The sequence below is a fragment of the Nematostella vectensis genome, chromosome 9 (genome assembly GCF_932526225.1).
Source record: "Nematostella vectensis chromosome 9, jaNemVect1.1, whole genome shotgun sequence".
NCBI classification, from domain to species: Eukaryota; Metazoa; Cnidaria; class Anthozoa; order Actiniaria; family Edwardsiidae; genus Nematostella; species Nematostella vectensis.
The window spans coordinates 5528273-5545565 of record NC_064042.1 but is presented as its reverse complement, the minus strand read 5'-3'; the positions used below and the strand labels follow the sequence as shown (position 1 = coordinate 5545565).

The following is a 17293-nucleotide window of genomic DNA, read 5'->3' as shown; positions in this document are numbered from 1 at the left end:
CAGGCAAGGTTTTGTGATAAGATTACTTTGACGGTGAATATACAGGAAAAATATCAAAAGTGGGTTGACACTGCTGCTTTGAATTTATAAAGGCAAATACTTTATAGAATTTGGGCTCCCTGTGGTTTCCCAAATGGTTTTAACATAAAAAATTATCTGTTAGAATATCAGCCATAACTAAATGGAGGCCTGTGTTTCTATCAAGCATAATTTGCTTACACTGTTGTATGCACCTAAGCTTGCGAAAAAGGCATTGTTCTCAGGCAGTGAGGCAAGCATAATTTTTTTAGGGTGTGTTGGTAAACACATTGACCCCTCAACCGGCCTGTACCGGCTTTGGGAAGTACCCACAACCCAAAAAATTCATAAATGCAAACTAAACACAACAAGATGAAGATACCCAGGCATCAGTCTAAGGGATAAATGGTCTTGAAGATATGCATCCAACCAAGGTGTTGGCAACTACTTTTAAGCCAAATAATAGCACAGGTTCTTTGACAAATTTCAAATCGAACAATGAAAGAAAAGCAGAATCACCCCTCTCAATAAAACGCTCAAAATACAACACAAGGGAGAGAGATCAGCAAACACAGCTCAAGACACAAATAGATACCTTTATTCTGATCCTCCAGGTTCATTTCCATGGCCTCAAAACACAATGTCCACTTCTTGAAGGCTTGTAAAACCACGAAGATGCCTTTGCGGATTGAAAAGCATTCTGGGAGATCCAGGGAAAAATTCACGAGGGGAGGGCCAGTCAACACTCCTCTCCCCAAAGTCAGATGGTTTTTTATAAGTCTTTTCACCCCGAAGCCAAACAAATCAATTCCAGGTCATACAGACCCAGAATAGCAGTGTAAACAATTTTGGAATCAATTTGGTTTCAAAAAAGACAGCATTTAGGAGAGCTGTGGTGATTCACTAGAAAATTATTTTCTCATCCAGGCAAAGCCAAACAAGAAAAAATCATCATGAATCCACCTTTGCTTGCAAATATCCATAAGCAAAGCACTCAATTATGCCCCAAAAGACTTCATGATGTCCTGAGACACTCTCCTAATATGCTCATAGCTGTATTTTTGATGAAAAATACAAGCAACCATCAACTTGTGCTGGCTTCAGCACAACGACGAGGGATTAAAAGTGGGGACCGCAAAGCACTGTTGGAAAGATTGGATACCGCTGACTAGGTGCAGCTGTGTTTGACTTTGACAGGCTGTACAAAACTCAGAATAGGGGGGAGGAGGTATCTGTTTTCAGTCTGTTTTTAGTAAATTCAGCTCAAAAATAGCCAGGAGTTAATGGGTTAAAATCACTTCTATCATATCATTTGTATCTCGGTTTGCTTCCAGTTACCTCAAAGTCCCTGTCCTCAGGTATCCGTAGTTTTTTCGTCCGTTCATGCCTCCCCTTACCAAGTTTAGTCTAAATCGTTGTATCTAAATGGTCTTTTCGAGATTAGCTCGTATAATTTGTCTTCTAAACGAAAACATTAATAAGGCATGTCTTAGGCATAGACATTGTTACCAGTTTGCTTCCGGTCGATTACGTAACAATCTCTGACGATTTTTAACGAAAACGCGAAAACTATTTTAAAATACTGAAAGCATTGTGTCCATTGGAAGTTTCTTTGAGGATGTGATTGATAATTTAGAGCGGATGGCCTGTTAAATATCTTGGATTCTAATGGCTTCTTTTGTCTTTTAACGGTTGAGGTTTCCGTCGGACCTCCGAAAGTAAACTGGTGACAATGCGGCTTTAAGCTCGGAAATGCGGCACATGGTGATCATTCAAGACATGCTAGCCCTGCTCGATTTAGCAAGGATACAATAAAGCGGAAGTGGTGGTGCTTCTGTTCGGTGTGCCTGGGCCCAGTCCCATTTCGCGCCGGAAGTTGCGAAGCCACTCAGCATGATTCTGTAGCCGCTCCGCCACGTTCAGCTGTCCTTGTGAAGTCCAGTCCGTCAAGCCTTCTTGGGCGTTAGGCGGACGGCTGCGAATTGTGTTGGTTGAGTGTTAGAATTAAATACTGGTCATCTCGCATACTAATGCCTCGGGCAGTTTTTTTTTCAAATCTTTCTCCCCTGGACAGCGCTGAGTAACGTATGCGCATGCGCGGACAAAATCCAACTCGACCGTAGTGGATCGCGCGAGGATAAAAATCCCAACTTTTTTTTTCAAAAAGAGTGCCTAAAGTCTTTAGAAAATTAAGTTCTGTTTGTCGAGCTACCAAAATCCGATCTCCCAAAAAATAACCCGTAGTAGCTAACGTTCAAAACAAATCAGCCTGAGGAAAAGGGGGCATGATATTATTATTATTATTATTATTATTATTATTATTATTATTATTATTATTATTATTATTATTATTATTATTATTATTATTATTATTATTATTATTATTATTATTATTATTATTATTATTATTATTATTATTATTATTATTATTATTATTATTATTATTATTATTATTATTATTATTATTATTATTATTATTATTATTATTATTATTATTATTATTATTATTATTATTATTATTATTATTATTATTATTATTATTATTATTATTATTATTATTATTATTATTATTATTATTATTATTATTATTATTATTATTATTATTATTATTATTATTATTATTATTATTATTATTATTATTATTATTATTATTATTATTATTATTATTATTATTATTATTATTATTATTATTATTATTATTATTATTATTATTATTATTATTATCACATTTAAGAGATCGCACTAAAAGACACTGTTTTCGCCACTATTTATACGGTAAAAAACGCCATTTTGAAGTATTTTTAAGGCCTTTTTAAGAGAAAATAAACAAACTTCTACAACCCAACTTTTTTTCTTCTTTCAGTATATCATTTTTCCGTATATATTTAACTAATTGAGCAAATAAAAATTGGGGTAACCGACTTCGTTTTTCTGTCAAAGTGATTTTTTTAAAATTTTTAAAAATTAAAAATTAAAATTTTTTTCTTGTACAACTATGGCGCGCACGCGCACTTAATACCTGAAAATTCAAACAAACAGCGCGCGCCACTATGCGCAGAAGGGGTGCGCAGTGCAATTCAAGGGTATTAACTTAACTAGGTCTACAGCATTCAAACCGAAGGTATACAAGAGGTGACGGGTCCTCTTGTTAATAAGGGAGTCGTACAGAAAAGTAAAGCGTTGGTTTGCTCTATTTTTCTTGGTTTCAAAAAAGTATGAAAGTTTGTCGGTGAAACGCCGCAATTTTTTAACAAAAAAAGCCGATTTCAATAACCCGTACTGGAACTAGTCTTGCGTTTTTCAGCCCTTCTCTCCCCTGTATCAAATTTCCGCATTCATCTCAAATCACACTGCCCTTCAAACCCGCAACAACCATCTAACCCCTTCCCTCCCCTCATCCTTCACATTTCCCCAACAACCATCGTCCAAAACTGGCCCATCCCCGAAAGTATAGAACCACGCCCTCAGTGTTTTAGATTTGTCAATTGGTGGAGCAAGGCTCTGACGCGCCCTCACTGACCTTGTGGTTATTTGAGTCCGTAGAGTGGCGCTCATGTTCAGATTCGCAGGGTTGTCACGGTTGCTCTCTGAGAAGAATAAATATAGGAACAAAGCCATTTTAGACTGAGAGAACCTTTTAAGACAGGGTGAGACCTTGTTTAGACTTAGCGAGACCTTGTTTAGACTTAGCGAGACCTTGTTTAGACTGAGCGATACCTTGTTTAGACTGAGCGAGACCTTGTTTAGACTAAGCGAGACCTTGTTTAGACAGGGCGAGACCTTGTTTAGACAGAGCCAGACCTATGTTTACACTGAGCCAGACCTTGTTTACACTGAGCGAGACCTTGTTTACACTGAACGAGACCTTGTTTACACTGAGCGAGACCTTGTTTACACTGAGCGAGATCTTGTTTACACTGAGCGAGACCTTGTTTACACTGAGCGAGACCTTGTTTAGACTGAGCGAGACCTTGTATAGACTGAGCGAGACCTTGTTTAGACAGGGCGAGACCTTGTTTAGACAGAGCCAGACCTATGTTTACACTGAGCCAGACCTTGTTTACACTGAGCGAGACCTTGTTTACACTGAACGAGACCTTGTTTAGACTGGGCGAGACCTTGTTTAGACTGAGCGAGACCTTGTTTACACTGAGCGAAACCTTGTTTACACTGAGCGAAACCTTGTTTACACTGAGCGAAACCTTGTTTACACTGGGCGAGACCTTGTTTACACTGAGCGAGACCTTGTTTACACTGGGTGAGACCTTGTTTACACTGGGCGAGACCTTGTTTACACTGAGCGAGACCTTGTTAATCAGAGCGAGACCTTGTTTAGACTGAGCGAGACCTTGTTTAGACTGAGCGAGACCTTGTTTAGACTGAGCGAGACCTTGTTTAGACTGAGAGAGATCTTGTCTAGACTGAGCGAGACCTTGTTTACACTGAGCGAAACCTTGTTTACACTGGGCGAGACCTTGTTTACACTGAGCGAGACCTTGTTTACACTGAGCGAGACCTTGTTTAGACTGTGCGAGACCTTGTTTACACTGAGCGAGACCTTGTTTACACTAAGCGAGACCTTGTTTACACTGAGCGAGACCTTGTTTACACTGAGCGAGACCTTGTTTACTCTGAGCGAGACCTTGTTTACTCTGAGCGAGACCTTGTTTACTCTGAGCGAGACCTTGTTTAGACTGAGCGAGACCTTGTTTAGACTGAGCGAGACCTTGTTTAGACTGAGCGAGACCTTGTTTAGACTGAGCGAGACCTTGTTTAGACTGAGCGAGACCTTGTTTAGACAGAGCGAAACCTTGTTCAGACTGAGCAAGACCTTGTTTACACTGAGCGAGACCTTGTTTACACTGAGAGAGACCTTGTTTACACTGAGCGAGACCTTGTTTACACTGAGCGAGACCTTGTTAAGACTGAGCGAGACCTTGTTTACACTGAGCGAAACCTTGTTAACACTGAGCGAGACCTTGTTTACACTGAGCGAGACCTTGTTTAGACTGGGCGAGACCTTGTTTAGACTGGGCGAGACCTTGTTTACACTGAGCGAGACCTAGCTTAGACTGAGCGAGACCTTGTTTAGACTGGGCGAGATCTTGTTTAGACTGAGCGAGACCTTGTTTAGACTGGGCGAGACCTTGTTTAGACTGAGAGAGACCTTGTTTAGACTGAGCGAGACCTTGTTTAGACTGAGCGAGACCTTGTTTAGACTGAGAGAGATCTTGTTTAGACTGAGCGAGACCTTGTTTACACTGAGCGAGACCTTGTTTACACTGAGCGAAACCTTGTTTAGACTGGGCGAGACCTTGTTTACACTGAGCGAGACCTTGTTTACACTGAGCGAGACCTTGTTTACACTGAGCGAAACCTTGTTTACACTGAGCGAAACCTTGTTTAGACTGGGCGAGACCTTGTTTAGACTGAGCGAGACCTTGTTTACACTGAGCGAAACCTTGTTTACACTGAGCGAAACCTTGTTTACACTGAGCGAAACCTTGTTTACACTGGGCGAGACCTTGTTTACAATGAGCGAGACCTTGTTTACACTGGGCGAGACCTTGTTTACACTGAGCGAGACCTTGTTTAGACTGAGAGAGACCTTGTTAATCAGAGCGAGACCTTGTTTAGACTGAGCGAGACCTTGTTTAGACTGAGCGAGACCTTGTTTAGACTGAGCGAGACCTTGTTTAGACTGAGAGAGATCTTGTCTAGACTGAGCGAGACCTTGTTTACACTGAGCGAAACCTTGTTTACACTGGGCGAGACCTTGTTTACACTGAGCGAGACCTTGTTTACACTGAGCGAGACCTTGTTTAGACTGTGCGAGACCTTGTTTACACTGAGCAAAACCTTGTTTAGACAGAGCCAGACCTATGTTTACACTGAGCGAGACCTTGTTTACACTGAGCGAGACCTTGTTTACACTGAGCGAAACCTTGTTTAGACAGAGCCAGACCTATGTTTACACTGAGCGAAACCTTGTTTACACTGGGCGAGACCTTGTTTACACTGAGCGAGACCTTGTTTAGACTGAGCGAGACTTTGCTTAGACTGCTGCTCGAACATATTTCTCATTTTTATTTCATAAAATTCATTGTATCACACATTTCCAAACATATCTGCTTATCAACCAATCAACAACGAGGCTGCAATCAACAACGAGGCTGGGGCACTCACATGGCACCCAGTCACGCAATTCATTCACACCAGATGAAACGTCTGGTGTGCAAGTCGATATTTGCTAAATCCATAGATTGACAACACAAAACCAAATTCGAATCGTCAGTTCTCTGGATTTAAATATATCACGCCTCCAACGTACGACTTATGACGTAGATATTACACACCTCCAAAGTACGACTTATGACGTAGATATTACACACCTCCAAAGTACGACTTATGACGTAGATATTACACACCTCCAAAGTACGACTTATGACGTAGATATTACACACCTCCAAAGTACGACTTATGACGTAGATATTACACACCTCCAAAGTACGACTTATGACGTAGATATTACACACCTCCAAAGTACGACTTATGACGTAGATATTACACACCTCCAAAGTACGACTTATGACGTAGATATTACACACCTCCAAAGTACGACTTATGACGTAGATATTACACACCTCCAAAGTACGACTTATGACGTAGATATTACACACCTCCAAAGTACGACTTATGACGTAGATATTACACACCTCCAAAGTACGACTTATGACGTAGATATTACACACCTCCAAAGTACGACTTATGACGTAGATATTACACACCTCCAAAGTACGACTTATGACGTAGATATTACACACCTCCAAAGTACGACTTATGACGTAGATATTACACACCTCCAAAGTACGACTTATGACGTAGATATTACACACCTCCAAAGTACGACTTATGACGTAGATATATCACACCTCCAAAGTACGACTTATGACGTAGATATTACACACCTCCAAAGTACGATCTCCACTTTTTTTCGAGCAGGGCTTCCGCGCCTTCTTGTGGGGGCTTGAACAGCGACTGGTAACCGCCAGGGACTGGAGCGGGGGCTAGATCGGGTCGGCTGTGAAGAGAGAAGTAATCACATCAAGCAAAACAGAAACAGATGACATGTATCGGCTCGGCGGGTAACGTTATATATGACACGTAGGTACGAACGGACAAAAGAACGTCCAAAGAACAAAAAAATTATGGACAAAAGAACGTCCAAAGAACAAAAGAATTATATTTCAGGACAAAAAAAATCATATATAACGTACCTACAGCTCGGCGCACGAATCACGCTTTTGTAACGGCTCGGCGCACGAATGCCTTTTTTCTAATGCTAACAATAAAAATATCGGAGAGAAATAAATCCAGGACGCAAACCTACCTTGTCTGCGCATGCTCCGGTGCGTAGCTCGCCCCAGGCCTCATGCTCTGCAAGAATGGCGTTGGTTCAGAGATGGCCTGGGCGTAGCGGGAGGACTTGGGCCCAGATGAACCATAAGAACTACCACCTCGTTGGGATGCCTGTGTCTGTAGCAGGGAGAGAATTCGCGCCAGATCCGTGTTGATCGAGAACAAGGAATGCTGCACTTCGTCTATATTAGTAGACTCGCCACCCGCGGGAAACCGAACGCTCTTGTGACCGCGGGCGCCCACTCTGACGTCATTGATGGCGTCACCATAGTCGCTGCTACTGAAGCCGCTGGAGTCATCGTCGTCCGCGGGACGTCTGGAGGTAGGGGCTGTCCTGTGAGGGCGGTATTTGTCCCTCGACTGGAGGTGGGATTTTCGGGATAGAGCCTCCGGGATGGGGATGCTCTCTGAGTCAGACGTCGTGGTGGTCTAGGGACAGAGAGAACTCTTAAGGATCATCATGACATAATCACCAATACCACCAGCATCTTCTTCTCTGGTCATCCTTATTATCATCATATCATCGCCTACCATTTCCAAATCACCAGGAATACTAACGCCATCGACATCATCAACACCGTTATCATATTTCTTGACATTATAAACACCATTTCTGTTATCATTGCCACCACTACTGTCATCATTACCACCATCTCCTCTGTCAATGTCTCCCTTATAATCATCACTATCATCATAACCACCACTACTATCATCGCTACCACAACAGACTTACCATGCCTCCGAGAAGAGCGTTCTCGAGGATCTTAAGTCGTTCCTCCTTTTGCTGCAGTAACTCCTGCCCAACGTTCATGTTATCCATGACTATCGTCAGCTCGGCTTCCTCCTGTTATCGTATTAAAGGAACAAGGAATAAGACGTGTTTGTGTGTTTTGGAGTGAGGAGTCAAGAAGGGCGTGTGTGAGGGGGGATCTATATGCCCTAAAAACCCTGAATGAAGGTATTCCTTATGTTAAAGCCGCATTGCCACCAGTTTACTTCCGGTCGATTACGTAACAATACCCGATGATTTTAACGGAAAACGTGAAACATATTTCAAAATATTGAAAGCAGTGTGTCTATTGGAAGTTTCTTTGAGGATGTGATTGATAATTTAGAGCGGATGGCCTGTTAAATATCTCGGATTCTAATAGATTCTTTTGTCTTTTAACGGATTAGGTTTCCGTCGGACCTCCGGAAGTAAACTGGTGACAATGCGGCTTTAAGGCTCTATTATATGAAATAACAGCCTGTAATACTGAGAAATTGAAATATTACGGGCCTTGAACATTACGAGGACGGGGGGACGACGACACACATGTGACTCATCAGAGCGCTCGAAAATATTTTTCTTTCAGCGCGCTGATAAATCTAACCAGAGTACGGTCTTCGTTCCCTCGTCGTCCTGAATCGTAAAGTCCCTACCATACAGCAAGAAAGCTAGCAAGTAATCCCGGCACTATTTACCTCCTCCAGCTTAGACTTGACGTTGTCGAGGATGGACGCGTTCTTGAACGAGGCGGGCTGGGGAAGAACGCAACACTCTCTTAGTTGACTAACAAAAAAAATGTACGTTGCTCTAACGTCTTTGACCGACGTCGTTGTGTAGTTACGTAAACACCATAGTTGCCTGCTAGCTTTACTATGGTTACGTAAATGGGTCGATATGCCACCGACTCTCCTCTCCTTCGGAGTAATCAAACGTGATAGTGTCCATCAATTGCGTTCTCGCTTTATTGTTTTATTGTACCATTGTATCGTCACGTCTTTGTGTTTTTACGTCATTGTGTCGTTACTTCATGGTGTAGTTACGTAATTGTGTAATAACGTCATCATGCAGTTGTCATCGTGTAGTTATGTCGTGGTGTACTTACGTTAGTGTCGTTACTTCATGGTGTAGTTACGTCATTGTGTCATTACGTCATGGTGATGTTACGTCATTGTGTAGTTACGTCATCATCATAAAGTTATATCATCTTTATGTCGTGTTGTTATGCCGTGGTGTAGTTACGTCATTGTGTAGTTACCTCATCGCGAGGTTACGTCATTGTGTAGTAACGTCATTGTATAGTTATGTCATCGTGTTGTTGTCATCGTGTTTCTACATCATGGTGTAGTTACGTCATTGTGTAGTTACGTCATCGTATAGTTATGTCATCCTGCTTTTACGTCATTGTTTAGTTATGTCATTGTGTTGCTACGTCATGGTGTAGTTACGTCATTGTGTAGCTACGTCATCGTATAGTTATGGCATCGTGTTGTTACGTCATTGTGTAGCTACGTCATGGTGTAGTTACGTCATTGTGTAGCTACGTCATCGTATAGTTATGTCATCGTGTTGTTACGTCATTGTGTAGTTATGTCATTGTGTTGCTACGTTATTGTGTATTTACGTCATTATTTCGTTACGTCATCGTGTTGCTAGGCGGCTGACTTACCTTGCCCTTTGAGTAAGTTGAAGTGACGTCATGCTTCCATTCTCTGCGCGCCTGCTCTAACGCGGCCTGAGAAAAAAAAAAAGACCCCTCATCTGTCTTGCGCCTCCATTAGCCGACGTAAAGCTATCGCTCCACGAGGAAATAGGGCGTTACGTGACGTAGCGTTACCTGTCGCTTCTGGACTGACTTCTTGTGTCGTCTCAAAAAAGCCCTGGCTTTGGAAATAGCGTCACCTTCCACCGCTAAACGCTTCTTCAAGTCACTAAAAAGATAAGCAACTCATATCTCTCCATTCTTCACTTGTACGTCGAGCGGAGTCGGAGAGGGTATATGGATGTCATTGTAACTCGTTGAGCTACAGTAAATACCTTTTAAAAGTATTTATTTTTTATATATTTTTTATTTTTTTATGTGAGAGGTTGGAATCCTTCGGCATTGTTACCACATTAAAGTGCAACCCCAATCGAAAAAGGCTAATTATAATATTCTGCGAACTCTCGCCGACGACTTTTCACAGCTAAATCGCCTGCTGACTTTTCATTGGCTTACACTGAAATGGTCTCTCCGCAAGGTGCTGGCAAATCATAAATCACCAAATGTGATTCCGTTAGTTTGAATGACGAAAGCCAGAAAGTGATTCAGCAGTTGGTAATTATTGATGACAGCTCGCAGAATACTGAAAATCGCAGTAAATGAAACTTTGATACAAAATGGCAAGTCACCTAAAATGGTTCTATGTACAGTCCACGTGGTGGCAAGATTGTCTTGATACTTACGCGTTACGTATCTCGGCCTGCTTCTGCAGTAGAAGTAAGTTTTGTTGAAGTTCGTCTGCAGTGCTCTCATCTGAAGATACATCTGTACAAAACATTAAACAAGGCCAAACTCGCTCATCCAAAGACACATCATACAAAACATTAGAAGAGGCCAAAATCGCCCATACAAAGACACATCTATACAAAACATTAAACAAGGCCAATCTCGCTCATCCAAAGACAAATCTATACGAAACATTAAACAAGACATAGTCACTCGTCTCACCTATGGGTGCAGGTTTAGGGGCGTGGCTCTTGACCAGGGCTTTGCCCCTCTGGGAAGTCTTGCCACGCCCTGAGTTCCTCATAAATTCTGCCCGAGGGGACACCTCACCCGGGGAGTCGGACATGTCAGACTCGGTGTTTGAGGAGAGCTGGGTACGTCTCTGCTTGTTGGAGCCTGCGCGCGAGTCGCTACCCTACAATACGAACACCTGGTTATTACGGAAACTTCCATTATAACACTCCTTACAGTCATAACATACACACACACACACCTCGTTATTATGAACAATTTCATGATACCACTCCTTACAGTCATAACATACACACACACACACACACACCTCGTTATTATGAACAATTTCATGATACCACTCCTTACAGTCACAATACACACACACACACACCTCGTTATTAAGAACAATTTCATGATACCACTCCTTACAGTCACAATACACACACACACACACCTCGTTATTATGAACAATTTCATGATACCACTTCTTACAGTCACAATACACACACACACACACACCTCGTTATTATGAACAATTTCATGATACCACTCCTTACAGTCATAACATACACACACACACACCTCGTTATTATGAACAATTTCATGATACCACTCCTTACAGTCACAATACACACACCTGGTGATTACGGACACTCTTATATACACCATTTATTATATACACCATCATACCATGTCAAATCACACCATCATACCTTGTCACATCACACCATCATACCTTGTCACATCACACCATCATACCTTGTTATGTCACACCATCATACCTTGTCATGTCACACCATTATACCTTGTTATGTCACACCATCATACCTTGCCACGTCACACCATCATAACTTGTCACATCACAACATCATACTTTGCTATGTCACACCATCATACCTTGTTATGTCACACCATCATACCTTGTCACAACACACCATCATACCGTGTCACGTCACACCATCATACCTTGTCACGTCACAACATCATACCATATCATGTCACACCATCATACCTTGCTATGTCACACCATCATACCTTGTCATGTCACACCATCATACCTTGTCAAGTCACACCATCATACCTTGTCAAGTCACACCATCATACCTTGTCACAACACACCATCATACCTAGTCACGTCACACCATCATACCTTGCCACGTCACACCATCATACCGTGTCACGTCACACCATCATACCTTGTCAAGTCACACCATCATACCTTGTCAAGTCACACCATCATACCTTGTTATGTCACACCATCATCATACCTTGCACGTCACACCATCATACACTCTGTTGTCACACCATCATACTTTGTCACGTCACACAATACCTTGTTCGCTGTCACACCTGGCGGCTCCAGGTCCTCTAAATGTAACGCCATGTCTTTTGATGGACGCCTCCCTGTCACGCCAGCTCTGTCAGGCACTCGCTCCTGCTCCTTGACAGGGGCGCTCCGAGAATGCTTCCCGTGATCCTCCACAAGCGTATCGTCCAGGTCTTCATTTGCATTCATCTGGTCAAGTTTACGCCTCAGAAGCTCCTGTTTCTCCTACAACAATATTTACACTAGATAAACATAAAAACTGGCTTAATGTTGGCTTAATATCCAACGTTTATCTTCATCAAATTTCGGTCATTAGCGTTACCTGTAATGGTGTTGCGTTACCTGACACGGTTTTGCTTTACTCTACTGCGTTACCTGTAAAGCGTTGAACTCTTGCTCCTGCTGACGGTAGCTTCGCTGCATTTGATCGTAGCGTGACCTCATATCGGCGATGTCGTGACTCAAGCGGTCACGCAATCCACTCAGCTTGTCCACCTCTTCTTGGAGCTCTTTCTTTCGTCTGGAACATGACGTTATCAATTTATGAGAAGGTAGATAATTTTAACACCCTAAACAAACTTTGAATTTCAGGGGAATTTGGAATGTTTGGTGAATTTTAAAAAAGCTTCTTCACGTTGGAGGCAGAAAAATACAGAGCAAGAAAGGATGGCCAAATAAATTCAAGGTATTTTTATATCTTTTAGGGGGAATAATATATAGAAAATATTTCCTTTCAGTGCTCTAAAAGTGGCTGAGTACAGACCGCCAGGCAGACAGAATAGATCACAATCTTATCTTTGCTGGATCACATTTTTATCGGGAATTTGTTGAAATATGGATCATAGTCGCCATTTTTAGCGCAAGTTCGAAGGCCACAGACAGATTATTAAATTTTTGTTGTTAATTCTGGAGATTCGCTACAAATTGTCTTTCAAATCTGAGCCTTGTAATATAAAAAAAAATCAAATAACGCTCTTATAGAGAATAAATATCTTTCCGAAGCAATTAATTCCGAATCAAAATAGCCCCGTCTACCTTAGCAAGCAAAATTGTACGAAACTTTCTAATACACACCTTTCTATCTGTTGCATTTCTTCTCGACTGCGATTAATTTTCCTCTGAATCTCCTCCAGGTTTGAGCCCGCTGTTGCCTCTTCAGCGGTATTCTCACTCAGAGCCTACAGGGAAAAACATGGTTTAAATCAATTGTAGAAGTAGTACACAGCTTAATGCGTTACGAGCTCACAGAGCCACCGTTTCGCGCCATTTGGCTTGTTGTCATGGTAGCGCATAGCAAAATTATAACCACGTGACGTACCCTTCGGTTATCATTCAATTGTTCTCTCTCGGCCTCAAAATTCGCTTTCTCTTCATCAAGCTTCTTCCTTTTTTTCTCGACGTCCTTCTCCTGAAAGAAAAATTATACACGTCTAATGTGTATCTAGGATTTACCAAGATAGCAGGAAATGAAAGTCCTTCGGTCCAATTTAAGTGAAAATGCTTGAATGTTTTAAACTAAAACTATTTTATAAAATATAACTTCCCCTTTATTTTATGATACGTTAGGAATATAACAGAGCCGTTTTGTTGTATGATGGTTTGAAATCAACACCATTCAAGCGGATTTAGTATTTCAATTGCATTTTGGTGTTTTCGTTACGAAACCACGAGACGCAGATCGGATCAAAGGGCTTTAAACGACCTAAGATGGCGCGTTTCGGAAAGGTAAACACGTGACTTGCTGATCATGTCAGTTCAAACCAGTTTATCCAGTTCATGCAAGCTTGTTTTTTCGCTTTCCAATGGCCTATTTCCCAAGTTTGTGCTACACCAGTGACCGACAGTGCTGAATAACGTATGCGCATGCGCGTGTTCTGGTGAAAACAAACAAAATCTCATTGTTGAATCGTTCGAGTAAAGGTACGAAAGGCTGACTTCGGTCGCTGTTTCGACTTACTGTACAGCATTAAAACCATACTGTACAAAAGATGACAGATTTTTTTGATAATGAGGGAGTCATAAAGAAAATTTTAGCCTTAGGTTTGATCTAGTTTTCTTAGCATTCGACAAAATGTGACAGTTCACCGGTAAAACGCCGCCATTTCAAAACAAAAAGGCTGGTTTAACCGCGGGGTACTGGAAATAGTCTTGCGTTTTTCAGCACTGTCCCAGTGCCCATCAAGTCAGGTCACTAGCAGGTAAATCCAGTTATAATTTACTAATTTATTTCGTCGTTTATCCAGTTTGAACGCTTCACCTTTCTAGTAACATAGTGCTTATAGCGCGACCAAGAAAACCGCGAGCACCGGAAATATGTATGGAATGTTTGTTCCGACCAATCACTTGCGAGATATTAAAAAAATCAACTAGAAACATGTCTCAACAAGTCTCAGTGTCTGAATTCTCGCGTCTGATTCGTCAGAAGACAATAAACATTCAACACATATTTCAGGTGTTCACGGTTTACTGGTTGCGCTGTAAATCAAAATTTTGGAAGCCTGTTTATCTTGTTTGTGCTTACCTGATTTTCCAGTTCTGCCTGCACTTTTTTCAAAGCCTCCTGTTCTTTCTCCAGCTGCTGGCGTTGCTGCTCAACTTGCTGTCTCTCGTTACTGAGTCGGGATTCCTGTGGATCACAAAACAAAGGTAAGTGGGGATGTCGTCTTCGGGCTATCTGCAATAATGCGAGCGATACTAACAACCGAAGCGATATCCTCTACCTATCTGAGCGATACTAGCAACAGTAGAAATGTCGTCAAGCGATCTTAGCGACAGTAGCAACATTAGCGATGTCGTCAAGCGATCTGAGCGACAAGTAACAACAGTAGCGTTGACGTCAAGCGATTTGGACGACGCTAGCAACAGTAGCATTTTCGTCTAGCGATCTGAGCGACACTAACACCAGTAACAATATCGTCAAGTGATCTGAGCGACAAGTAACACAGTAGCGAAGTTGTCTACCGATCTCAGGGACACTAACAACTTAGCGATGTCGTCTAGCGATCTGAGTACTACTAACAACAGTAGCAATAGCGACACTAACAACAGTAGCGATGTGGTCTAGCATCGCTGTAATACTTACTACGCTCGCGATGTCGTCTTGAAGCATCTTGCGCTTGTCCGCGCAGTCCTGGGCAAGCTCAGCCATCACCTCCTCGTGCTCCTCCTGCAGACGGCGCCGCTCTCTCTCGAGCTTCTCCTCCAGTTTGAACTTCTCCTTCGTCTCCTGCAAGTCGAGGTAAATATCAACGATAAAAGCCCACTCGAGGTGAATATCAACGATAAAAGTCCACTCGAGGTGAATATCAACGATAAAAGTCCACTCGAGGTGAATATCAACGATAATAACCCACTCAAGGTTAATATCAGCGATTATAGCCCACTCGAGGTAAATACCAACGATAATAGCCCACTCGATGTGAATATCAACGTTAATAACACAGTAGAGGTGAATATCAACAATAAAAGCCCACTCGAGGTGAATATCAACGATATTAGCCCACTCAAGGTTAATATCAGCGATTATAGCCCACTCGAGGTAAATATCAACGATATTAGCCCACTCGATGTGAATATCAACGTTAATAACACAGTAGAGGTGAATATCAAAGATAAAAACCCACTCGAGGTGAATATCAGCGACAACACAGTCGACGTGAATATCAACGATAACAAATGGTGGTGAACGATATTTATTATATCGTATATCAATAACAATAATAATAACAAGAAACATAATTTTTACTGTACAGAAATACAACTTTTACTATTACAAATACTTTCGGGACCCTGATATGGTGTGCATATCGAAAGCCCTTACGACAAGTCAAATTTATTGTATTTGGTCTCGTCAGGGACTTATTTTCTGCCAATAATAAAGTGCAATATATAGTTATTTTAGAAAGTGTAGCAAATACTTGCTCAAAGTGCGTTCCCCTTGTCCATCCAGTAATTTGTTTACCCTTGCAGTCATATCTCGCCTCACGGACACCCCGTTATCATATCTCACCTCTTCCTTCCACTCCTGTTTCGCTCGACATAGCTTTGCCTCAAACTCTTCCTTGGCTGCATTCTAAGGGGAAAAACAATTTTTTTCTAAATGCAGAATACAATACCAAAAAACAATAGAAATAATAAATGGTATTTATAATTTGATGATATATAGTTTACTTACAAACTGCTCTGCGTATTTTGCTTCCATCTCCTGTCGTTTTTGCAGAAATTCCTCTTGCATCTAAAAATAAACGAATCACATCAGCTTAATAGCGAGCAACCAGAATAAAGGCCATCTTAAGGAAACTTCGATGGTGTGGCAAACACAGTCTTTATTGAACACGACACCAGAGTCCATAGTCATGTGTGGCGTACTAACCTCCGCGTCAAGAGAGTCCATAGTCATGTGTGGTGTATTAACCTCCACGTCAAGAGAGTCCATAGTCATGTGTGGTGTATTAACCTCCACGTCAAGAGAGTCCATAGTCATGTGTGGTGTATTAACCTCCACGTCAAGAGAGTCCATAGTCATGTGTTGTGTACTAACCTCCGCGTCAAGAGAGTCCATAGTCATGTGTGGTGTATTAACCTCCACATCAAGAGAGTCCATAGTCATGTGTGGCGTACTAACCTCCACATCAAGAGAGTCCATAGTCATGTGTGGCGTACTAACCTCCGCGTCAAGAGAGTCCATAGTCATGTGTGTTGTATTAACCTCCACGTCAAGAGAGTCCATAGTCATGTGTGGTGTATTAACCTCCACATCAAGAGAGTCCATAGTCATGTGTGGTGTACTAACCTCCACGTCAATAGAGTCCATAGATAGTCATGTGTGGTGTATTAACCTCCACGTCAAGAGAGTCCATAGTCATGTGTGTTGTACTAACCTCCACATCAAGAGAGTCCATAGTCATGTGTGGCGTACTAACCTCCACGTCAAGAGAGTCCATAGTCATGTGTGGCGTACTAACCTCCGCGTCAAGAGAGTCCATAGTCATGTGTGGCGTACTAACCTCCACGTCAAGAGAGTCCATAGTCATGTGTGTTG

General features: G+C 41.8%; 1 protein-coding gene across 1 annotated transcript in view; it reads right to left on the bottom strand.

The window, feature by feature from the left end:
- The window catches only part of LOC5504897 (centrosomal protein of 164 kDa), a 29844-nt gene that overhangs the window by 1146 nt on the left and 11405 nt on the right, over positions 1 to 17293 (bottom strand). The window contains exons 15-32 of the mRNA XM_048732031.1: positions 16427 to 16486; positions 16262 to 16324; positions 15335 to 15478; positions 14774 to 14878; positions 13571 to 13660; positions 13327 to 13430; positions 12628 to 12772; positions 12259 to 12477; positions 10914 to 11106; positions 10649 to 10730; positions 10041 to 10134; positions 9873 to 9938; positions 8902 to 8958; positions 8171 to 8281; positions 7409 to 7866; positions 6987 to 7099; positions 3539 to 3605; positions 1829 to 1993 (exon numbers count right to left, since the gene is read on the bottom strand). Of these exons, the coding sequence (XP_048587988.1) occupies positions 1829 to 1993; positions 3539 to 3605; positions 6987 to 7099; positions 7409 to 7866; positions 8171 to 8281; positions 8902 to 8958; positions 9873 to 9938; positions 10041 to 10134; positions 10649 to 10730; positions 10914 to 11106; positions 12259 to 12477; positions 12628 to 12772; positions 13327 to 13430; positions 13571 to 13660; positions 14774 to 14878; positions 15335 to 15478; positions 16262 to 16324; positions 16427 to 16486 (2336 nt within the window). The remainder of the gene's footprint in view (positions 1 to 1828; positions 1994 to 3538; positions 3606 to 6986; positions 7100 to 7408; positions 7867 to 8170; positions 8282 to 8901; positions 8959 to 9872; positions 9939 to 10040; positions 10135 to 10648; positions 10731 to 10913; positions 11107 to 12258; positions 12478 to 12627; positions 12773 to 13326; positions 13431 to 13570; positions 13661 to 14773; positions 14879 to 15334; positions 15479 to 16261; positions 16325 to 16426; positions 16487 to 17293) is intronic.